Here is a 25,737-nt window from a genome sequence, read left to right as displayed (position 1 = left end):
TTGTTATTATCCCCACAACAATCACCCTGTGAGGTGGGTGGGGCCGAGAGATCTCTGAGAGAGCTGTGACTGACCCAAGGCCACCCAGCTGGCTTCAAGTGGAGGAGTGAGAAATCAAACCCAGTTCTCCAGATTAGAGTCCTGCTGCTCTTAAACACTACACCAAACTGGCAATTGGAACGCTTGTTTGCAATAAAGTTCCATATGGCCATGGTCACACCCTCAACATGGTGGCAATGGCAGCTCCCATGATGACCAACCAGCTTTCACTCCAAAGCCTGCAACCATTCAGCAGCTGCATTGTGCTGGAAGCAGCAGTGCCAGGTCTCATGATGGCCTATAGTAAAGTAACTGGGCCACCTGCCCCTACGTCACGGTGCCAGGAGGTAAAAGCTGCTACCCCCACCCCCAGCAACAGCCAAAGCAGTGGCCACTTTGTGTTTAAAGAGATAAATTATGTAGTTCTGCTAATGGAAGAGTTTTGCTAATGGAAGGGCACTAACTTTGCAGTGCCAGGCTCCTGATGTGTATGTACTTAGTAATCTGTGATATCAATTGAAGTCAGATCAGTAGCCCATCTCCCCTAGTGCTGTCGACTCGGATTGGCAAAGGTCTTTTCCAACTTGCCAAGTTGGAAGGTACCAAGGATTGAAATTAGGGGGTTCTTCTTGCAAATCATGTGTTCTGAGCTGTGGTTCACATATTTGTTGTGATTTCCTGTTAGAGTCTGGTGGGTTTTCGCTGGTTTGACAAACCTGGGTGGAAGAATAGTCTGTAATCTTACAGGGAAAGCTTACCAAAACATAACACCAGATATTATTATGTGAACTGCCTTCAGTTTATGAGCATCTGTGGACACGGGGGCGGGGTGGTGGTGTCTTTTTTTATCAAGGGCTGTCATTTGACTTGCTTTGCCTTTGTACATGTGCATTCTTGCATTCCAGCTTGGAAACTACACATGTGGGGGAAGACAGCCCGTTGTCCCGGCAATACTCCCTTCTGCATACATCATGCTTCACTAAGGCCTTATGATTCATATAGCCAAGCAAGGATCTCCCAGTGGCAGGAGGGAGAAGCAATAGGAGCAGTCAATAGAATTTACAACTTACAATTATATTTACAAGCTTCAGTTTCAGCTCTCTGATCAGTTTGACGAAAACCTGGTAAAGGATTAAAGTAATTTCTGAGCATGTACCAGCAGTGGGTACCAGTATAGGCTAATGAATACCAGCTATGCAGACACCAAAAAGGCTCAAAATATGCACTATTGTAATTGTCAACGAAATAATAGTTTGAGGACAAGGGAGGATTGACTGACTATAACAATAAGAATTAGAACAAGCAGGGGAAATTTGCCTTGTGTGTGTTATGTGCTATCAAGTAATTTCTGACTTATGGTGACCCTATGAATTAACGATCTCCAAAATTTCTTATTATTAATAGCCTTGCTCAGATCTTATACGCTGGCACCTGTGGCTTCCTTAACTGAGTTAAGTCTCATCTTGGATCTTGCTTTTTTCCTACTGCCTTCCGCCTTTCCTAGACTTATTGTCTTTTCCAATAAGTCTTGTGTTCTCATGAAGTGACCAAAGTGTGATAGCTTCAGTTTCATCATGTTAGCTTCTAGGGAGAATTCAGGCTTGATCTGATCTAGTACCCACTTATTTGTCTTTTCGGCCATCTGTGGTGGCCATAAAACTCTCCTCCAGTAACACATTTCAAATGAATCAACACTTTTCTTGTCAGCTTTCTTCATCGTCCAACTTTAACATAGTAATAGAGAATCATAGAATTACAGAATCCATAGAATCATAGGGTTGGAAAGGACCTCTAGGGTCATCTAGTTCACCCCCCTGCACAATGCAAGAAATTCACAAATACACCCTCCCCCAACTGCCCTGGTGACCCCTGCTCCATGCCCAGAAGATGGCGAAACACCTCCAGGATCCATAGCCAAACCAGCCTGTAGAAAACCACCACCCGACCCCAAGGTAGCAATTGGCACCACCCTGGGCATGAAAACCAAGCACTGATGCAACCCCTTTTGCCCTCCCCCTCATGATCTGCCCAGTCTCACAAAATTAGCCTTGCTGTCAGATGGCCATCTAGCCTCTGCTTAAAAACCTCGAAAGGAGAGCCCACCACCTCCCAAGGAAGCCTGTTCCACTAAGGGACCGCTCTAACTGTCAGGAAGTTAGCCATTGTATGAATAATCTTGATCTTCGTCCCCAGTGACATATCCTCAAGGATCTTTTCTAGTTCCTTCATGGCTGCCCTTCCAAGTCTCAATCTCCTTCTGATGTTTTGATTGCTGCCTCTCTTCGGGTTGGTGATTGAGCCAAGGAATAGAAAATCTAACAATTGCAATTTCTTCATTGTTGACCTGAAAATTGTGTAATTCTACAGTAGTTGTTGTTTTTGTCTTTTTGATCTTCAGCTATAAACTTGCTTTGGCACTTCTCCCTTAACCTTCATCAGTAGTCGTTTTAAGCCTTCACTGTTTTTTGCCAGTCATGTGGTATGAGCTGCATGTCTCCAATTGTTAATGTTCTTTTCACCAATTTCACTCTACCTTTTTCTTAATCGAATCCCGTTTTCCTTATGATATGCTCTGCATATAAGTTGAACAGATAGGGAGATAGTATACATCATTGTCTGATACCTTTATTGATGGGAAACCATTATGTTCCCCCATTTTCTGTCCTAACAGTAGCCTCTTATCCAGAGTACAGGTTGTGCATCAACACAATCAGATGCTGTGGCAGATCTATTTCTGTTAATACCATCCATAGGTTTTTATGATTCATAGAGCTGAAAACTTTTCTGTAATCTAGAAAGCACGGGTTGATATTTTTATGAAATTCTCTGGTGTGTTCCATTAACCATTCTGAATTTACAATATGATCTCTAGTGCCTCTTCGGCATCCAGCTTGAACTTCTGGAATTTCTCATTCATATGGTTTTAACTTCCTAGCATCACTAGTGCAGAGGAATGTGCTTCCTCACTATTGGTTGGACCCAACCAACTTTTCCACTGGTGAAAAAAAGACGACTATCAAAAAGGCTCTGCTACGGATGATGGGACCTGCATGGAGAAAAGCTACATGGGATGGAAGCCGTAGGGAACTGAGTGAGACTGAGTGAAAAAGCTGGCTGTATCCAACTCTGTGATTCTCCAAGTGATTTTATTATCCATATTACTAGCATATGTTAATATTAGGAGAAATTGGAAGCAATCTAATAATCCAGACATCTGGTGCTGCTCACTATCCGTGTTGTGAACAGTAAGGTTAAAAAGCTTCATCTTTAAAGGTCTGCAGACCACTCCATCTCCTTTTGATAAGATCTCTCAAGTCAGCAAAACTATTTAGCACCTAAGACAGGTTGAAGAATGGAGGGACCGGTTCTGCCAGGATCAGCTGCCCATTAATGGGTCTTCTCTAGGCAGAGACCAGAATGATGAGGCAGAATCTTGAGTGGTAGAATAGATAAATGATCTCCAATGGTCAAAAGAACTGCACGAAGATAAATTACTGTGTCAGGGAGAAAGGTGCCCGAAAAAACTTTCAGGATTTAGTACCTAGAGGAGCATTCCAAGTGGTCTGATGTGGCAGTCTATTCTACTGCTTCAGGACTGCTCTCTGTCATTCCATCTCATTTTGGCTGCAGGTGTAGCATCCTAGAGGGACATCAAGACTGGGAGCCCAGGTTTTAAGTTGTATCTGTAGAATATTTATTTATTTCATTTATATCCTGCCTTTCTCTTCAGTGGGGATCCACAGTGGCTCATATCATTTTCCTTTCCTTTATTTGGAAACACACAAACACATGCACACACTAACAGTTTGTAATGACCTGACTTGGAATATAAATTTGTCTGAAATGCAAAGTTCATTCCAATGCTATGGCATTTGGTATAACCATTCAGAGTCAGAGTTCTAACCATTCAAAACTGGAGTAGAAACTCTCAGATGTTTACTCATCAGGTGCTAACGTAAGTAAAGAGCTCTAGCAATGCTTTTGGAGCAGTAAAGTAGGTTCACAAGGAGAGGTGGTGGAGCTGAGCCAGCTTCTTACTCAGTGCCCCCCACTCCCAGCAGTTCCTCTTGCTAGATTTTGGCTGATTCCGCACAGGTTGGATAATGTACTTTCAATGCACTTTTATCAATCGTTTGAGGTGGATTTTTTGTTCCACACACAAAAAAAATCCGTTCTAAATGACCTATAAAGAGGATTGGAAGTGCATTATCCAACCTGTGCGAAATCAGCCTTCATTAAAATTCATCTTTGCAAGGGATGATCTTTTCCAGGGCTTATGCTTTGCATTCAGGGTGTAGAGGGCCATTTCTGATTCCTCCATATGTGATAAGGACACATTTTGACCCATGTGAAAACCAACCAGTAGGTAGGGGATGCTGGTAAAAGAAAGGGGACCAAAAGTAAACCTCTTTGAGAAATTCTGGTTTACGTTTATCGGACAACAATATAACAAAATTAAGTTGATAGAGTTCATGTATTTTGATCATTTAATGAGCAATTTATTATTGTGCTTAAGATATAACAACTTATGCAGGTCAAAATCAATTTTTTTTTTAAAAAAGCAGTAGTTTGCTCCAACAGTACCTTCAAACAGATAATTATTTCTTTGAGAGCAGCTATTGCCAGTGCCTCCTTACAGCAAAACTTGAGAGGCTGCCAATTTACGGTACTGGGAGAAAAGGAGGAAAAGTAAAATTGTTTTGTCTTTTTAACAAAATGAGGCCACAAAAGCAAATGATGCAGGAGACTCTGCGGTAGGCACATCACACTGCTTTGCTGAGCACAAAGGAATAAAGAACACAACCAAATGAAAACGGTCCAATCCAAATAGCAACCCTTTGGGAAGAATAGGCATGGCAAGTTCAACCCAGATCAATAAAGGAGCTCACAGGCACACATTCAATAAGTATTTAAGACCTCAATCATAACACTTCCCTGAGAGTAAGTTCCACTGAATAAACTTGGAATTACGTTTAAGTAGACATGCTTAGGATTGCTCCCTAAATGGTGGAATCCGCTACCAGCGGGGGTAGTAATGGCCACAAGTATTTTACAAGTACTTGTGAAGGTGATGGGGACCTTAGGGGGAAGTGACCATGTCCTCCTTGAATTCCAGTTGCTGTGGGGGGCCAACTTCAATGAACTCAGAGGCTTGATGAGAGTCATTCCATGGGGGAGTGGGGTGGAAGGGAAAGGAGCGAGTGAAAGGCGGGCTCTTCTCAAACATGAGCTTTTGCAAGCTCAAGCCCTCACTATTCCAGCAAGATGGAAACATGGGAAGGGCTCCAAGAAACCGATGTGGATGAACAGAGAGCTCCAGAATAAGCTAAGGGAGAAAAAGGAAATGGATGAATTTTTGTCAGGGACGCTTTAGGCTGATCCTGCACTGGGCAGGGGGTTGGACTAGAAGGTCTGTATGGCCCCTTCCCATTCTGTGATTCTGTGATTCTGAAATGAGGGTTAAACAAGATGCATGATACTTCAATGGCAGCTAGGCATTATTTATTTATTTACTTCATTTGTATCCTGCCTTTCCCCCCCAAAGTGGTTTACTAGTAAAGAGTCCAGTAGCACCTTTAAGACTAACCCCCAGGCTCCTCACTCTTGGGGTTGGTGTAAGCACCACCCCATCGAGTACAGGGAGCCGGAGTCCTGAATCCACGTTCCCGCGACTCAAGTACAGGATCTCCGTCTTCAAGGGGTTTAACTTCAGCCTTCTCTGCCGCAGCCATCCAGCCACGGCCTCAAAAGCATGCTCCAGGGCCTTCGGGGCCGATCCAGGCTGGCCGTCCATCAGCAGATATAGCTGGGTGTTATCAGCGTACTGAACATGTTGAACAATAACGGGGAGAGTATTGCCCCCTGCGGTACACCACATACTAGTGGGTAATGCCTGCCCACCCCTCACCTGGCCAGGATTAGTCATGGAGACGGTGGCGGCAATGCCTGCTCGCCTGCCCTCGCCTTTCTAGAGCCCGTTGCATTTTTTCCCACAACAGGCTATGTTACTAGTAATATATAAAATAACAAAATATGCCATGAACACCAAAAGAACCTGTCAACTATTTCCTTCATACACATAACCAGTTTCTTCATTTGGACCTTTAGCAGCTGGGTGACCTTGAGCTAATCATGGCTCTCTGGAGCTCTCTCAGCCCCACCCACCTCACAGGGTGTTTTGTTGTGGGGATAATAATGACATACTTTGTAAACCTCTCTGAGTGGGCATTAAGTTATCCTGAAGGGTGGTATATAAATCAAATATTATTATTATTATATTATTATTAGCACCAAGGTTTCCAGTGTGAAGATCCCTTTTCCTAAGAAGTTGAAACTGTTGTGAACAGCACACCAGTAGTTTTTCTATGACCCAGAACTTAAATTCCTTTTCAGAGTGTCCCAGAGTGTCCCAAGGGCACTGCTTTACCAGTGGAGACTGTAATTTCTTCTACCTGATGCAGCTTCTATGTTCAAAATCCTTATCTGTACTGGATGCGTTGTAAGTCCTACATATAGCAAATTGCATGTATTGTATACAATAAATAACACCCTTGGAGTTACAATTAACAAAAGATCTAATATAGTAACTTTTGGTCTTTGAAGAATTTTGAAACATTTTTTTCTGATGACAAAGACCACATACTGTATAACTGCCACACAAAAAGTTACCTTTTGGAATTCCACTTTCCCCAGTCAAGGTATTATCTAAAGTATAATATATAATGATTATGTAATATGGTGTTGTGTGTTGTGCCACATTGGTGGCATGGCACACAGTAAGGGTTTTATAATACATATTATATTGATAGTAGTATATTTGATAGAATATAAGTTTAAAAGAAATAGAATATGTTTAAATTAAGATTTTTGTTATATGTCATGCTATATTATACTGGTCTGCTATATTAAGGGTTATAAGATATATACTATATTGATAGTATAATTGATAGATGTGTACTATATTGATAGTATATTTGATATAAATGATAGAATATCTGGGAAAAAAATTTTGAATGTGCTTAGAGTAAGGGATTTTATTAAGTAATAAGAGGGGTTATGGGTTGGAAAGCTGTTGGAAGTCGATAGGGAGGGGGGAGGAAAAGGGTGGGGGATAGGGTTAATTAGTTATTAAGTGATTGTATGTATTAAATTTGAATGTTATACTCACCAATAAAAATTTTTTTTAAAAAAAAGTATTATCTAAAGTACGTTCCTTTAGTGTACTCATGAACAGCATATACTAAAGATTTTTTTTGCTCTCTTAAAAGTAAATAGAAGGTTGGAATTACATCTTGGAATATCAGACAAAAGCCAATCTATAACAACAACAACAACAACAACAACAACAACAACAACAACAACAACAACAACAACAACAACAACAACAACGTTCAATTTATATACCACCCTTCAGGACAACTTAAAACCCTCTCAGAGCAGTTTACAAAGTATGTTATTATTATCCCCACAACAATCACCCTGTGAGATGAGTGGGACTGAGAGCTCTGAGAGAGCTGTGACTGACCCAAGGTCACCCAGCTGGCTTCAAGTAGAGGAGTAGGGTATCAAATCTTGCTCTCCAGATTAGAGACCTGTTGCTCTTAACCACTACACCAAACTGGCTCACTTATATTTCTCACTCCAGTAAAAGTACAGTCATAGGTAAATGGGATGACCGTTTTGTCTATGTTATTATTGCAAATACACTTATCAAAGCTCTGCAACCATCAAGCTTATGTAATTACAAATGCATTCTATTGTTTAAGAAAAAAAATCCCTCTTTAACCCTACAACCACCCTCACTCGCTAAGCATTCTGTTAAACTACCATTTATAAAAAGGCTTCCTATATTACAAGTTAAACCAAGGGGGTCTAAGGCAAAAGCCTTCGGTGCGGCAAAAACTTTTTGAGGGAGCCATATACAGGTCACACAAACACAGAAGGAAAGGTGTTCATGAAGTAAAAGCTCGGGTAAAGTAAAGAACACTTGAAGCTCTGCGTGAGAGGAATTTAAAAGTTTGTTGGCTATGACTGGAGTCCTCTTGAGTTTTAGGTAATTTAAGGTAATGTAAGGAGGAGGTGAATTTAATGTCCAAAGCCAAAGGTTTAAAGTTAAAACAAACAGCATATCATTACAAGGTTTTTCAAAATTTTATAAAATCATTACATTCTTCCCTTAGAAAACAGCTATTACAGTTCAATAAGTGCTGTAGAAAGAACTTCCCAATATTATGAACATTGCAGTTTCTTAATCTGTGTCACTTTTGTGATTGATTTTAAAACTGATTAGTTACAAACCATTAACACTGTAGCTATAATAACAGTAAGGCCTTACATAAAAATCCTATATGCTGCAAGTTTATTTAATCTCTCTTATCAACAGGGGACTTTGAGCTGATATTGAAAATGAGTCTGACCATGGAGATGACAAGCTTTATACTGTAAAATGTCTTGTAGAAAATCCTAACTGGGAATTTGAGTTCAGGTTAAAAGCTCTTTTAAGTACCACAGTGAACTAGATTCAAGAATGATGCTTACTTGGCACTTATATCTAGGGCGGCCTACCATGCAAAATGTTTTCATTGTAAATTAAAGGAATATTACACTCTATTGCAGTCTAATAGAGGCAATGAACCAATGGTAGGAGGAAAATATGCATCTTGATCAGGGGTATGCAAAATGAAACAAATTTCCAGAAATACACCTGGAAATTGCTGGTTTGGTTCATTAAAGCAGCTTCGAGAATACTGAAACAAATCCAAGTAATTATGCTGTTTGGTGAGCCAGTTTGGTGTGAGAGCCAGTTTGGTGTAGTGGCTAAGAGTGGCAGGACTCTAATCTGGAGATCCAGGTTCACACACACCCCACAGACTGCCATACTATTTTTGGCACAGATAACAGGGTTGCACCTGCCTGTAACTGTTGTTCATCGAGTGTTCTTCTGTGCAGTTCCCCAAGTAGGTCTGCCCAGAAGAGAGCCAGTTTGGTGTAGTGGTTAAGAGTGGCAGGACTCTAATCTGGAGACCTGGGTTTGATTCTCCACTCCTCCACTTGAAGCCAGCTGGGTGACCTTGGGTCAGTCACAGCTTTTCAGAGCTCTCTTGGCCCCACCCACCTCACAGGGTGTTTGTTGTGGGGATAATAGTGACACACTTTGTAAACAGCTCTGAGTGGGTGTTAAGTTGCCCTGAAGGGCGGTGTATAAATCAAATGTTATTATTATTATTACCATTACTCTCCCCAACCAAAAAGTTTGTGTGTTTTGGTTCAGTTCTTATCAAGCAGTGGCAGTGAAGACAGGAAGGCAGGCACTGGGACAGCAGTAACAGGCTGCAGCATATGTAACTGTTTTCCTTAACGGCAACCAACCAATCAGATCCCAAGGGGGGAGACTGAGCCCTAGCGTAACATAATTCCTTTGGCAGGAAGGGGGATAGGTGCATCGTGCACGCGTGCATTTTGTCTTGGGAGCTTCCTGTGCATTGGCATTGAGTCACTAGTAAGGACTGATTCACAAAAAGATTGCTTTGCGCCAAGAAGGGAAGCAGTGGAAGGCATGGGGCCTTTGGTGTCACCAATCCATTTCTGTGCATTTTTACACACAGTGCAAGGAAAGACTGGCAAGCAACTAACATCCATGGGGGCATGCACATACGGGTTTGAGAAGGGAGGGGTTTCCTCCAGCATCCAAATCCCTGGCTGCTCAGATTTTGCAAATTAAGGTGAAAATTTGAATTAATAAAGAATTATTGAAGGAGAGCTGCATTGAGGAGGACCCCAGTATGTGTGGCCAAGAGGAATTCCACCATGTTCAGGAAGACTTTCAGTCTTTTCTGGGCTTTTCTGATTAAAACTTTCAGCCCTGGGTTAAAGAACGGGAAAGAAAGTCCTTCACAGCAGGTCCGTGCATCGTCTCCCCCATTTTACTTCAGACTCCAGTATGGGTTTGTGTGAGTGTAGATGTGAGGGTGAGGGTCACACTTAAAACTTATCAGGAAACATAGAGCCAAGCTACAAGTGATGCCTGATACAGGTTGGACACTTGTCAGCTTCCCTCAAGTTTTGATGGGGAATGTAGGCGTCCTGGTCTTGCAGCTGTAATGGAGAGCCAAGCTGTAAAACCAGGACGCCTACATTTCCCATCAAAACTTGAGGGAAGCTGACAAGTGTCCAACCTGTGTCAGGCGTCACTTGTAGCTTGGCTCATAGACAGGATTTTATACCTTCTGTGATGTCCAAGCAACAAACCATCACTAGTGATTTTTGTGATGACACCAGGAAGAAAATATGTATGAAATTTAACTTGTGTTTAATTTTGTGTTCTTTTTTATATAAAAAAATGAGATTACCCACCAAAAATGAAGCAAAGTCATAATGATACATTCTTTTTATCAGGCCTGTTGCATGCATCTCAGATAAAAAAAACTTTTAATTTATGTTGCCCAGAAGTGGCATCCTTGAAATGGAGATTGCCCTAAACCTCTTCCTCCATCACACACACCCACCATGTCGAACTGGGCCAAACAACCAGCTCTGCATGTGATGGGAGACGGACTCCTCTGATACTTCTGCAGAAGTAACTCCTGCTGAGTTGGAGTGTTGCTTCCGTCCCAGTAAGTGTGTGTAGGCAAGGCTGGCGCCACCATTGAGGCGGGGGCTGCAGGCACTGCGGGGCCAGAGGGGGCACCGGACGGGGTGCCGGAGGCGGAGGCATGTGCCACAGAGCTGGCATGCCTGCCTCATGCCACCACTGCCGCCAGCCAGCCCCGCACCACCGCCGCCGCTGCCACACGCCCCTGGCCAGGTGCAGCAGCCGTGGGCCAGGGACGGCAGGCGGCCGGGGCGGTGTGTGGAGTGTGGGCAGCCTCCTCGTGCCGCCCCAGCCACCTGCCAGCCAATGGCCCCGCCTTTACTGCATGATGATGTCATCACATGATGATGTGATGTCATCACACAGTCCAGAAACCCTGGCTCCAGCAGTATGTGTAGGATTATAGAGGTGTGCAAAATGAAACAAATGAGCTGGAAATACACATGGAAATTGCTGTTTTGTTTCCTGAAAGTGGCTTCCAGAACAGTGAACCAAATCCAGGAAACCAAGTTATATGGCACCCTTCAGCTGTAAATTTCATGTTTAGTTTCAGTTCTTACTATGCAGCAGCAGCGGCAGGCAGGCTCTGGGCTGGCAGGCAGCATCCTGTTTTCCTTAATAGCATTCATCAACTGGATCCCAAAGGGAGAGAGCCCTTACATTATTTCATAGCACCCAATTAACTCGGTGGGCTGGAATGTGCACAACGTATATGAGCGCATCTCCCCCCGCCTTCCGTGTTACCCAGGCAATGACACCACCTAATTAACTTTGGGAAGTGGGAATGTGCAGAATGTGAAGGAGTGCTTTTAGGGTGGGGGAATGCTACCCAGATAATGGCATTTTCTCCCTACCAATCGGGTCTTTGCAAGGGGAGATCCCTCCCTGCCTCTTAGTTTTGGAAACGTTCATTTAACTCTGGTGGTGGAGAGGAGAAATGTGCATCATGTTTGCTTGGGATTTTTGGTAGTGCTACCCAGGCACTGGTGTGTCTCCCCCACCCCCATCAGAACACTTGGACGGTCGATCACTGTGAAGAAAAGTGTCGCTGGGCAGAGTACAATCAATTAAACTTGCTAAAAGCCCTGGAAGACTTCAATCATAGGCTGCAATCCTAAAGACACTTCCCTGAGAGTAAGCACTATTGAATAACATGGGACTTTCATCTGAGTAGACCTGTTTCAGGGGGCGTATGTATCTTTGCACCATTAAATGCAAAAACAGCTGTCCCAAAGAGCCTTGAATGTCTCTTTGCAAAGAATGGGGCCAAAACTCACAGTACTGAAAAGCCCCAAAAGGATTAGATCTGAACTGGCTGTCATGTCTGTACCCCTACATCATAACATTGTTCTATGTGTTGAACCATTGCTAACGCTGTACCTTGTTTGCATTTTGCAAATGCTCTAACCAACACTTCCATTTCTCTAACAGCCTGAGAACCCAGCTGTGTTATCTCGTTTCTTTGAAGCAAGTGACCTTGCACTGTCTGAAATGTTACAGTTTACTCTCATGCATTCCCAGACCCTTTCCCACGCAAACCTGTGGTCTAGCTGGGAGAGGGGAAATGAGTGGGTATTTAGAGTTGTACTTTCCTCGAGTCTCTATTCCTATCAAGGAAGCATGTACTGCTGAGATGCTTTTTTGCCTATGAGTAACTCTATGGAAATATATATGGAAAAGTTTGGATTTCTGAATAAAACCATTTAACCAGGAGCTTGGACTTCTTGTTGCGATGGTGCAGGGACCTGTCTACCATATCCTGTCATCCATAGCCTGACACTGGCAACAATCCACCTGGAAAACACCAATAACAGCAAATAGTTCATTTGGAAATCCCGAATTCAAAATGGAAATGAAAATTTTCTCAGTACACACCCCTATAGGATTGCAGTCTTGTTGATATTTGAGAGAGGCTGCTATTTGAATATGAGGAAATTATCTGTTACTATTAGGGCTGGAGATTTGGGGGTGGATTCTTGGGGAGGGCGGAGTTTGTGAAGGGGAGGGGCTTCTGCAGGGTATGATGCCATAGAGTTCATCCTCTAAAGCAGCCATTTTCTCCTGAAGATCAATTGTAATTCCAGGAGATCTCCAGCCACCACCTGGAGATTAAGCAAAGAGCAGGTGCCCCCTGCACCGGAGGAGGGGACAATAAATCACAGTGTTGAAAATATAGTAACAATCTATTTAAAGTGCCCAGTCAATAAATATCAACAATATATAATCTCATACAATCTTCATAAATATAAATATAAATATAAATATAAATATAAATATAAATATAAATATAAATATAAATATAAATACATTACAATCACCACATTTCAACTACATTACAATGACCCAATAATTCCAAATGTAATATTCACTGTCCAATAGGAATAAATAGCCCATCTTCTTTATCTCTTGCAGAGCCCTCGGGATAAGATCTTAAAGTGACGAGTGGAGATAAAGTGTGGACAAGCCAGGTAAATACATTTAAATTCAAAGTAGTTGCTAATGTCCTCTTTTTGTGTTTGTCTCTTGACAGGTCGGATACTTCATCCCAGGGGCATGGATCCCCTAAATGCCCAACACAGAAGCCAGCTCACTCAACCTGTTTAATCACTTCCACTTTTTCAAGGGCAAAAAGAGTGTATATACATCCTGTAATAATAAAGTAAATATATAGCAACAACATTTATTGCATGTCCACCATATCAAGAATGATATTGCATTATAAACATGTCCATTTACTCACCCCAACCCAAATAGTCTCACACTCATGACTCTCCAGCAAGAACTAATATGACAACCATTCTCCTCGTTATCCCATATCATTGTGCAACATTTAAACATCTTCTCAATTAGCTGCAGACTACTCTTAAAGACATAGCTCCATATAGACATGGGCACGAACCCAAAAAAATTAATGAACCTGGGGTTCATGGTTCGGTGCCACCGACAACCCCAAACAAACGAACCATAATGAACATTTCCTGTTACTGAACCGGTTCACAGTTCGTGGTTCGTGGGCGTCAGAACGCCCCCCCCCCCGTTGCACTTACAGAGCCCATATTCACAGGGAGTGTTTAGCATGCTCTCCTCCAGCCAGCACCCAAGTTTGGTCAAGATTGAAATAGGGATCTTGGAGTTATACCCTCTTCAATCTGAGGCCCCCAGGTAAACTCCCACTCGATACAATTAGAGCCACCAGTTGACGTTGGCCCAGTGTACAAGGGGTTGGACATCAGAACTGCCTATCAGGGTTTGCAGGGGTGAGATTGGAGTGCCCATGGCTACAGAACACCCACCTCCCCTCCCTCCCCCCAGGGAGGGTTCACTGGTTCGTTGGCCATGGACCCTCACGAACCGCCAGATCGCGAACAGACAATCAGGAGGTTCATGGGTTTTTTTGGTTCGTAATGAGGTTCATGCCCATGTCTAGCTGTATATATACCTGTTGTTAAAGACATAATACTGACTAGAGTCCCTTATTATTATATGAAACCGGCAAAATCTAGTTCATTATTTAGCCTTTCAGGAGTTGGGGAGTGCATTCAGATAATCCATTGTGCTTCTTTCTGAAATAAATATCACTGTACAGCTTGTTTAGGACCACATTTCGCTACCTGCAGAACTCTATATCCAAACTCGTTCTCCCTAGAGTGGTGCTCACAAAATGTGTTACTATTGGAGCATCCATCACCTTATTTTTAATCCTAAAGATGTGCTCCTGTATCCTTGCCTGTATGGAGGTTAGCTGTCCTAGTCAGGGCTTTTTTTCTGGGAAAAGAGGTGGTGGAACTCAGTGGGTTGCCCTCGGATAAAATGGTCACATGGCTGGTGGCCCCGCCCCCTGATCTCCAGACAGAGGGGAATTTAGATTGCCTTCCACGCCGCATGGTTGGAGATCAGGGGGCGGGGCCACCAGCCATGTGACCATTTTCAAGAGGTTCCAGAACTCCGTTCCACCACATTCCAGCTGAAAAAAAGCCCTGGTCCTAGTTATTATGACAGGTGGGGTATATGTGGAGGCGGGCTTGTAAATGGAAAAGATTTCCTGTGTATGTGCACCTGCTCATAACATTCTCAGGACTGTAATCGACAAGCATTTTAATAATTGATGGTACATTATTTTTAAATTTTTAAACTGCTGTTTTAGCTTTTTAAAATGTTACTATCCTATCTTTTAAATTCTGATTTACCAGTTCCCTTGATGAAGCTACAAGTGAATGATGTTGAGATCTATGATTATTTTCTCTTCCTAGACCACACCCAGTTAAGGACATAAGAAGAGCCCAGCTGGGTCATACCAGCGGTCCATCTAGTCCAGCATCCTGTTTTATGCATTGACCATCCACTTACCCTGGACAGCCAATGAACAGACCGTAGGGGCCAAGGCTGTCCTCTGGCCTTGCTTCCCAGCACTGGCATTGAGAGCTTTACTGCCTCTGAGTATGAAGCTTCCCCTTTAGCCACCAGAGATCACCAGTGTGGTGTAGTGGCTAGAGCGTCAGACTAAGATCTGGGAGACCTAGGTTTGAATCCCTGCTCTGCCTTCAAGCTTCCTGGGTGACCTTGGGCCAGTCACACACACTCACCCTAATGTACTTCACAAACTTGTTGTGAGTAAGAAATGGAAGAGAGGAGAATGACGTAAACCACTTTCATACATCCAGAGGAGTTAGCCGTGTTAGTCTGTAGTAGCAAAACAGTAAAGAGTCCAGTAGCCCCTTTAAGACTAACCAAGACTAACCAACTCTCCCCGTATAAGCCTGGGGATGATTCTGAATGCCTCCTTGAAAATGGAGGCCCAGATCATGGCGGATGCCAGGTCATCGTTTTTCCATCTTCGACAGACCAGGCAACTCGCCCCCTATCTCTTGATTCGTGACTTAAATACAGTGGTCCCAGCAATGGTCACCTCTAGGCTAGACTACTGTAACACACTCACGGCTCTTCCACATTTCGAGTACGTCGAGGGAGGATGATGTAAAGGAACAGAATAAGGACTATTCAAATAGAGAGGACTCTTTATTACACCCGGATGTTTATAGGATATCAATAAGCTGTATCTTGCTCTTTGGACTTTACTGGATTGGATTGCTGCCAATATTGCATAAGAATCACTGTGTTATGCTATTGTAATACAATTACTATGAATTTTGTATTTTTGATATTTCTAGCAGTGATAAATTAATTAGCACTTGCACTTTAATATATAAGTTGTTGAAGAGAGCACGCATTGTTTTGTTCCTGTGGGGTTCCCTCCCCCCTTTTTTTCTCAGCCAGTAGTTGCGGGAACGGCCATTGTTGTACTTGCTATGTTAGTCTGTAGTAGCAAAATAGTAAAGAGTCCAGTAGCACCTTTAAGACTAACCAAGACTAACCAACTCTCCCTGTATGAGCCTGGGGGTGATTCTGAATGTCTCCTTGAAAATGGAGGCCCAGATCATGGCGGTTGCCAGGTCATCGTTTTTCCATCTTCGACAGACCAGGCAACTCGCCCCCTATCTCTCGATTTTTGACTTAACTACAGCGGTCCCAGCAATGGTCACCTCTAGGCTAGACTACTGTAACACACTCTACACAGGGCTTCCCTTGAACCTGATCCGGCGGTTGCAACTGGTCCAAAATGCGGTGGCGCGGGTCATCACCGGAGGGCCTTGCACTGCACATATAACACCGGTACTGTGTCAGCTGCATTGGTTACCGGTGGAGTACCAGATCAGATTCAAGGTTTTTGTACTAACCTATAAAGCTCTATGTGGACTGGGACCAGCGTATCTACAGGACCGCCTCTCCCTGTATGAACCCCGGAGGATGCTTTTATCCAGTGATAAACAGCTGTTACTGGCCCCTGGCCCCAGGGAGGCCTGTTTAGCATCGACCAGAGCCAGGGCCTTTTCGGTCCTGGCTCCAACCTGGTGGAACGCTCTGTCTAAATAGGTCAGGGCCCAGCCGGATTTGCTGTCCTTCTGCTGGGCCTGTAAGACAGAGCTGTTCCGCCAGGCATATGGTTGATGCCTTGGGCCTCCCTGCCGGCCACCTAGAGGTAACTGTGCCCCTACAAAGGGTATCTACCACCCAGCCTTTGCCGTATATTTCTGGAGGTGGTTGGGTGGTGGTTCCTGGAGGAATCTGCTGCTATATATCTTTTTAAAATCTGCTGCTGCATTGTTTGTTGTGTATTTTTAAATATTTAAGGAGTTTTATTGGTTTTAAAGGTGTTTGTATTTTATATTAGTGTACTAATTGTAATCCACCCTGAGCCTGCTGATGCAGGGAGGGCGGAATATAAATCGAATAAAGTAAATAAATAAATGCCTCAAGCTCAGCTCCTAATCCTGGCCGGTGGAGGGGGGAAGGTGTTGCCTCCTGCTCTGTGCTGGATTCCAGCAGGGTGAAGGTCGGGGGGGGGCATTGCCACCTGCTCCGCTCCTGATCCCGGACGGGTGAAGAGGGGTTGGACATTGCATCATACTCTGTGCCTGATCCCAGCTTGGTGAAGATGGGGGGGGGGGGCATTGCCACCTGCTCAGCTCCTGATCCCAGCCGTGTGAAGGGGGGTGGGCATTGCCGCCTGCTCTGCTCTTGATCCCGGCTAGGTGAATGTAAGGATCTGCCAAATGACTTTCCAAAAGACTCCACTGTGGTTAGTAAAGCTTTACTGAAAAGTTGCTAGTGTCATGATCTTCCTGGCTTCTTTGTCAGGAATGAGGTACAAGCAAATATCAAGAACATATATCATTCATGGGCTAGCACCACCCCCCCTTCCCTAGAGGCTGGGTAATTCCACTGGAAAACATCTAGGCAGGGGAGGACATACAATGTTTCAAGGTTATGTGGGCTCCTTTCTCAGAGGCTAGAAGCAAGCATAGTCTAGGAGAGATAATTTCAGGAACAAACATATTCACATTCCATGAGAGTGAAGAAACAGCTTACAATACAGCTTAACTGTAACAGAAAAACATAACATCCAGCCCCCGGCCCTCAGGCATGAGTATGGCAGGTGCTGCCAGCATTTGACAGTGAATAGGGGGGCAAGCATTGCCACCTGCTCCACTCCTGATCCCAGCTGGGTGAAGTCTGGAGGCGGGCATTGCCACCTGCTCTGCTCCTTTTATTAGAGATCCATCAGGTTTAAGGTGCTCAGACAACTGAATTGGCAGAAGTGACGTAGATGGGGTCGGTAGTGTTAGTTATAGGGGAGGTTAACGCCATCAGGATAGTGACCGTTAAAGTTTGGGCGTGAAGGAGCAGGGGGGGTGAAAGGGAGAAGCTATGTTTAGGCTAGACAGAACAAAGAATGAAATCATCTCAGTTCCCAAGAAGGATACATTTCAAGCCAGCTGCAGCCAGCCTTCAGGGACACTTGCTGGAGGCAGCGGGGAAAGAGAAAGTAAATACTTGCGAGATAACTTACTGCCTTAACATCAATAAGAAACTTCTCATGCCCTCAGAGGACCAGTACAGAACACAGAATACATTCATGGCAGATATGCAGACAGGCATATATGACAGATCCCAGCTGGGTGAATTTGGTGAGCGGTCATTGCCACCTGCTCCACTCCTTATCCCAGCTGGGTGAATGCAGGGGGTGGGCATTGCCACCTACTCCACTCTTGATCCCAGCTAGGTCAAGGTGTGGGGTGGGCATTGCCGCCTTCTTCGTGCCTGATCCCACCGTGGGCTTCCTGGAGGCTCTCTGGAGGCACGGGCTGCCTCTTCTGATCTTCCCTCCATGGCAACACCCTCTGGTGGTGCACCAGGGTAGGACATGAGTTGTCTGGAACATGCTAAGCCTTTTATATACTAGGACATCTGTTTTGGGTATAGTTGGCTGCAAAATAGCAGGGTGAAATCTCTTTGAGCAGATGCAGTCTTTCTTCAGGGGCTGGCCACTACCTCACTGTAACTCTTTACTGTTGCAGAATGCTCTCCCCCCCCCCCTTCCACAGTACATAGTTGGGATGTGTGAGGATGTCACTGTTTCATTTCTGGTTGGTGCTCCGAACTCCATCTTGAATCTGTCCACTTTTGACCTGGCTATGTGAGGTAAATATTTTAGATATTATTTTTTTTCAATTTGACATATTTTTTCATGATAAATTTTTTATTGAGATTGATTTGGCAGGTATGCTCCAGTACTTCAGAAGGTCCAATTTTGACCCCATATGGGCTGAATTGTCCCTGCATGAAGCACAGGAGCAAGCCTGGTGCCAATGCGATGAAGTTACTTCCCAAAAGTGATGCCATCACATTGGCACCAGGTACATGCGTGTGCTTCATGCACACTCAAGATTTTGCCCTTAGGTAAGTGCCTAGTTCTCCCCACAAACACCAAGAAGGTATAGAGATATGACAATACTTAATTTTTTTTCTTTTGTCCCAATCTCTTTGGTTACCCTACCCAGCCAATCAGAGCCCTGGGGGGGGGGGAGTCAGCAACCTCAGCTTTTAAAAGGAGAGAAATAATACATTGTCTTTGGACAGGGCTTTTGGTAGCCCTGGATAAGAACATAAGCTGAATTAGGTTTTCTTGTTTGAGCTTTTTGGTTAGGATTTGGGAGCAGAATATTGGGGTGGGGGTAGGGAATTAAACAAGCATCTCATAAAGGACCTGTTCAAAATCTAACTTTTTTGGCATTTTCTCTGAAGTTTTAAAAGAGTGGCCTAGTACTTGATAAAAAGCATGTTCGTTGTGGTAAAGTAGTTACAAAGGAAACTTACTTGCTGAAGAGCCCTGTCTGGGGGGAAATCATTAATTTTTCCCCTCAGCATTTGTGTTGTTAATTTAGGCTTCAATTCGACCAGTTAACACTCAGTGCGGGGGAAGCATAAGCTCTCTGGAGTGGGATCGCAAACCAGTTGTACATCTGTCTTATTATTTATTCCACAAAAAACCTGTAATTTGTTTCTGTAACTTAGGCCCTAAAAAGAGCATCCCACACCGAATGCTGGGAGCTTTTTTGTGGGATTTCTGACGTCTCCATTTCCAAAATGGATGCAGGTAGTTTTGCACTCTTTTTAGGACATGTGGAAACGGCCTTATTTTCTGTAAATAAATTGTTGGTTGTTCTGGTTCACTTGTGTGGTGTCTGTCCAGTCAAAATAACTATGGGAAAGGGGTTTCTGATTGCCTCAGTACCAAGTACCACATTACTAGGGGCTCAAATAAAAGCCCTTTAGGGAACACAAAGTTACACACTACCAGCCAGTAAATAAAAGCTTGTCTCCCCCTTTTTCTGGATATTGTGGTGGCTGGAGTTTAAACGGAAGGAAAGTAGAGACCGGAGTGCAGGAGTCACTGAAGAGCATTCAGTCCAGGGGGGCTTTATCTTCAGTTCTCCTGCCTCTAACACACCAGGGCCATGCCACAAATAAATTCAGTGGCAGCCCAAGCCATGCAGTCACCACACACAATGCATCACAAAAGAGGTGCCAACCAGCCACTAACTGTTCCAGAAGTTATCAAAGAAGCTATCATTCATAGTCCGTTTAAGGTTTATTTCCTTCCTATCCAGTCAATGTTTAAGTTAGAATGGTTTTTCTTTATAACATGTAGACATTGTACACACCTGAGGGGAAGGATTTATCTATTAACATGTAGAGTCATATTTTTGAAAATAAGGGTAAGAAAATATCTAATATAGAGAGCAAAGGACAGCCCTGTTGTGTATATATTCATTCATTTATTGATACCCAAGTTTTCTCTGCAATGGCTTACAGCATTGCTCTCCCCTCCTCCATTGTATGCTTACAACAACAACCCTGTGAGGTAGGTTAGGCTGAGAGAAAGAGTAATTAATCCAAGGTCATCCAGTGAACTTCCAAGGCAGAGTTAGAATCCTAACCTGGGGTCTTCCAACACACAAACCACTAATTTATAAGGTTATTTCACGAGCATCTAGATTTATATTAGTATGCTCAGTCACCAGTTTTCCCCTCTTCATTCTTCCTTAATTATTAGTGATTATTCAGAGTCAGGATGATTCACTAGAATATCTGAATTGATTTGGTATCCTTGGATATATCATGAGATCTCCTTTGAGAAAAGATACAACCCAATGCAAAAAAAAAAAAGAGAGAATTAATGCTGTACATTTTGTGTCTTCTCTCTTTAAGTCTGAATAAGTTCATTTGGCCAAATCAGTCATAGTGACCCAGCAGGCATCTTCTGTCCCTCAAGTATCCAGAGAAATTGCTGCAATTCTCTTTGGCGAACATGTTTGCTATTAGGATGTGGTAATATGGAGTATAATGTTCCTCGGTTGAGCTGTTCAGAGATTACATTGACCTCCTACTGAACAGGAACCGTTTAAAATGAGATTGCCTTTTTAATATAGAAATTACATAATTTTGTATGAAGTAAGCAACATTTAGGTCACAATGAAATGGTTTTAACACTGCAACTAGATTTTCAACATCACTGCAGGGAACAGTTATAAAAACAGTAACTAACCAGCTTGAAACACCCATGGAACATAATACAGAAATGGTGGCATTTCAGACTCAATGCTATCCAGTACAAAATGCAAAGAGAGGCTACCGTGGGTAAAACTCAACCTCTACGAAAGGGTATAAAACCCTCCTGTGGTGTAAGTCAAAAAGTCAATCAACAATATGACTAATAAGATATCCGTATTTTCATATAATAGTGCAATGAAATTTAAGTGCTTTGGTGCGATAAATATGCATTCACAATGGAAAATACCCTTCCTAGCAAGTACAATAAATAACTACAATAAATAACATTAAATACATCAGTATAAAAACCTGAAATACAATGAGTACAATATCAAAAAGTCAGTCCAGGCAAATGAAATGGTGTCCCTGAAGTCCAATGCTAATGATAACGGTAATTGGTCACCAACAGCTTCAGAGGTGGCATTCACACCCAAGGAAAGAGAGTTGATGTTTTTTGAAGTCAGAGACAGCCTTGAAAAGGGTTAGCGAAACAGGCTTTCGGCTAGCAGCCTGTTGGGCAGACTTTACTAGATTCTCCTGGATCCTGCGTACCTGCAAAATGCAAAGGGAGACCATTAATCATTGAATGCACAAGAGAATAAGACTATATATTCACTGTGGCATCCGGGAGCACCACGAAGGCAACACTATTCTGTCTACCAGTTGAAAAAGAGAAAACAGGAATCATTAGCACTGGACTTCAATGCCATCCAGCACAGGTCTTTGCAGGCTGAGTAGCTGTTGCATGAGATCCATTGATATCACCTCACCTGATGGCTTTCTTCACTATATAAAATGGAGGACAGAAAAACAGTGTATGCTGCTTTGGGTCCCCACTGGAGAGAAAGACAAGGTATAAATGAAGTAAACAAACAAATAAATAAATAAATAAATAAATAAATAAATAAATAAATAAATAAATAAATAAATAATCTGAGGTTTCATTTACTACTTCCTTTTCCCATGTTCACGTATGCCCAGAAACCTCTAGGCTTGTGATGGGTTGAAGTATGATGAGAGATACAAGTTCAGGGACCCTGAACAATAAATAATTGGGAATCCCTCCCCTCCAACACAAGGCCATTGAACTCCATATATAAATGACTAGAGATGCCATCCTAAGTGAAGTCATAAATTGTCTTCCAAGCTCTCTCTTTTTCCGGCCGGCCATTTTCTGTCGCGGGAGGGCCCTAAGCAGCCATGGCGCCCAGCCGGAATGGCATGATCTTAAAGCCCCATTTCCACAAAGACTGGCAACGACGAGTGGCTACGTGGTTTAACCAGCCTGCCAGGAAGATCCGCAGGAGGAAGGCCCGGCAGGCAAAGGCCCAGCGTATCGCTCCCCGTCCGGTATCTGGACCAATCCGACCCATTGTGAGATGTCCCACCGTGCGATACCACACAAAAGTCCGCGCTGGTCGAGGATTCAGCTTAGAGGAGCTGAGAATGGCTGGCATTCACAAGAAGTTTGCACGGACAATCGGTATTTCGGTGGACCCCAGGCGGCGTAACAAGTCTACGGAAGCCTTGCAAGCCAACGTGCAGCGGCTGAAGGAGTACCGCTCCAAGCTCATCCTCTTTCCCCGGAAACCCTCTGCTCCTAAGAAAGGGGACAGTTCAGCAGAAGAGCTCAAAATGGCCACACAGCTCTCTGGACCAGTTATGCCCATCAGGAACGTTTACAAAAAGGAGAAGGCCCGGGTTATCTCCGAGGAAGAGAAGAACTTCAAAGCCTTTGCCAGCCTGCGCATGGCCCGGGCAAATGCCCGGCTCTTTGGCATCTGGGCTAAGCGAGCTAAGGAAGCAGCCGAACAAGATGTGGAAAAGAAGAAATAAACTTTTTGCTCTCTCAATAAAGGAGGCTAGAATTGAAAAAATAAATAAATAAATAAATTGTCTTCCAAGCCCACTGACAGCAGTTGTAAGGATCTGCCAGATAACTCTCAAAAAGACTCCACTGCGTGAGTTAAAGAACTTTATTTATAAGCTACGTTTCAGGATCTTACTCCATCTTTGACAGGAATGGCATTTCTCTACAAGCACAGGACATATGTAGGATTCTAAGCGTGGGTGAATTCCCAAATCCTCACCCCCTTGAGGTTACGGTCAGCTAAGTTCAAGAGGAAGCCTCTAGGCAGGAAAGAGCAGAGCTGATGTAGGGAAAAGTCTCAGGGTGGTGGGGGTCCGTGCAAGCACCTCTTCCCAAGCTCAGGCAAGAGGAGTGTAGGAGAACCTTCAGGTAACAGTAGAGACAGCCCCTCCCTTGCATACTTTCATATCACAGTCAAGAAGTAGCTTCAGCCTTTAGTTATGCCCATAGCATCAGAGCACAAACAATCATTACACAACATCTTGTTGGGTATGACAGGTGAACACCTGACAGCAGTGGACTTACAAGTATGTAACTCTGCTTAAAATAGTACTGCACATTTTCTCTCAAGTAGTACTGAAGTTAAGCTGCCTTTCTATGGCATATCTGTCTACAGCAACTTTATCCCTCCCCTCCTCTTAGACTCTCAAGGTGGCCTACATGGCCCTTTACTGATGCTATCTGCACAATAAGGCATGGAGGCAGGTGAAGCCGGGAGGATGTGACCAGTTCAGATACCAGTGAGTGGTGACTCACAAAAGCTCATATCCTCCCACAAATTTTGCTCGTATCTCTTGCTGTATATGCAGGGAGAAACTCCTTGGATTTTTTTTTTAAAGAATTTTTATTGGATTAGAAACATATAATAACAATTATAATCACATTCTTTAATTTTTTCTAATTCTAACCCCCTCCCTTTCCCCCCCTTTTTATTGACTTCCAACAGTTTTCCAGCCCCCTATCCACTTTCGCTCTACTCCTTCATATTTATTTTATTTGTTTATTATAATATACTTTCAGATTCTTCTAAGCACTATTTCCACTTCCTTTCACATATAAATTGTCATATAAATTGTCATATAAATAAAATCCTCTTAATCTATCTTCTTCATTAAAACTACTAATAATATTCATTTTGATAACCTGTGTTTTATCTTACTCCTTCTATTCTCTTCAATATGGGACAAACAATTTGCCCCCCTTTATACATCAATTCCAATACTTCTATACACATACTTATTATACACACTTATTGTCATTTGCTTAGGCTTCTGTTCTATATGTTGTTCTTTATCTATACATATACCATAAGTCTAACAATTAGACCTATCTTTGAATTTACGTATGTATGTATATATTCACTCTATGTTATACGGTTATCTTTCCAAAAAATATAGATTAGTTAATTTCTATCCCATTAATTCTCATAGTATCAACGCTATTGCTACTTAATATAATACTTAAAAATCATATAAAGTTGCTTAGAATTTTTCCATTAACTCTCCACCCCCTCGGTATAGTCACTTCTCTCCTCCTGTGTACCTCAATAATTTTCAAACTGCCACAGTTCTCCTCCCACCTCCCATTTTTTCACCAAATATTGTTTCAGCTTTCCCCAGTCCGTGTTAAACTGCCCTGGATCAAGGTCTCTCAGTTTTCTTGTCATTTTGTCCATCTCCGCCATGTACAGCAATTTGTAAATCCAGTCCTCAGTAGTTGGCACTTCTTGTACTTTCCACTTCTGCGCATACAAAAGTCTGGCTGCTGCCGTCATATAGAATATCAATGTCCTATGTTGTGCTGGGATGTCTTCCATTCCCAAGTTCAGTAGCAGGAGTTCTGGGTTCTTGTTAACTTGAAATTGTAAAATCTCACTCATTACTCTTATTATTTCCCCCCAGTACTGCCTAGCTACCTCGCAAGTCCACCACATATGATACATTGATCCCTCATGTTTTTTACATTTCCAGCATTTATTAGACATATTCGAGTTCCCTAGCGCAATCTTCTTTGGCGTCAGATACCAACGGTAAATCATTTTGTAAATATTCTCTTTAATATTGGTACATGTCGTGATTTTCAATGTATGTTTCCACAAGTATTCCCACGCCTCCATTGTTATTTCTTTGTTAAAGTTTATAGCCCACTTCACCATTTGCACTTTGACTGTCTCATCTTCAGTATACCATTTTAACAACACTTTGTAGACCTTAGAAATTTCCTTTTGGTCTTCTTGTAAAATTACTTTCTCTAATTCTGAGTCTTCCATCCTTATCCCTCCCTTCGCACAGTCTGAGTAATAAAGATCTCTAACTTGTCTATATTGAAACCAGTCGTAGTTTGGAGACATCTCTTGTTGCGTTCTTATTCTTATTTTAAAGGATTCTCTTTGAGTTATCTCCTTATACGTTAAACACTGTTGTTCATTATCGACCGTTCTTGGATCTATTACTTCATATGGAACCACCCAGGAGGGAATTCCTTCTTGCAGGTATTCTTTGTACTTCTTCCAAATTGTGAAGAGGCTTCTCCGAATATAGTGATGCAGGAACATAGAATCTGCTTTTACTTTATCATACCATAGGTATGCATGCCATCCAAATAATTTTTTGTATCCCTCTAAGGCCAGCAGTTTGCGATTTTTCAATGTGATCCAATCCTTCAACCATACCAGACAGATTGCATCATAATAAAGTCTCAAGTTGGGCAGTTGCATTCCCCCTCTTTCTTTTGCATCCTGTAACACTTTCATTTTCACTCGAGGCTTCCTGCCTGCCCACACAAA

The 25,737-nt window shown here is 43.0% G+C and overlaps 1 protein-coding gene across 1 annotated transcript; it reads left to right on the top strand.

The window, feature by feature from the left end:
• Positions 1 to 22,235: 22,235 nt before the first annotated feature.
• LOC129336735 (60S ribosomal protein L13-like) lies at positions 22,236 to 22,975 on the top strand. The gene has a single exon (XM_054990038.1). It carries the CDS (start codon positions 22,283 to 22,285, stop codon positions 22,916 to 22,918), a length of 636 nt encoding a protein of 211 aa, XP_054846013.1. The 5' UTR covers positions 22,236 to 22,282; the 3' UTR covers positions 22,919 to 22,975.
• Positions 22,976 to 25,737: the final 2,762 nt, after the last annotated feature.

This window comes from Eublepharis macularius, chromosome 10 (genome assembly GCF_028583425.1).
Source record: "Eublepharis macularius isolate TG4126 chromosome 10, MPM_Emac_v1.0, whole genome shotgun sequence".
In the NCBI taxonomy this organism is placed as follows: domain Eukaryota; kingdom Metazoa; phylum Chordata; class Lepidosauria; order Squamata; family Eublepharidae; genus Eublepharis; species Eublepharis macularius.
This window is presented reverse-complemented; position numbering and strand designations above follow the sequence as displayed.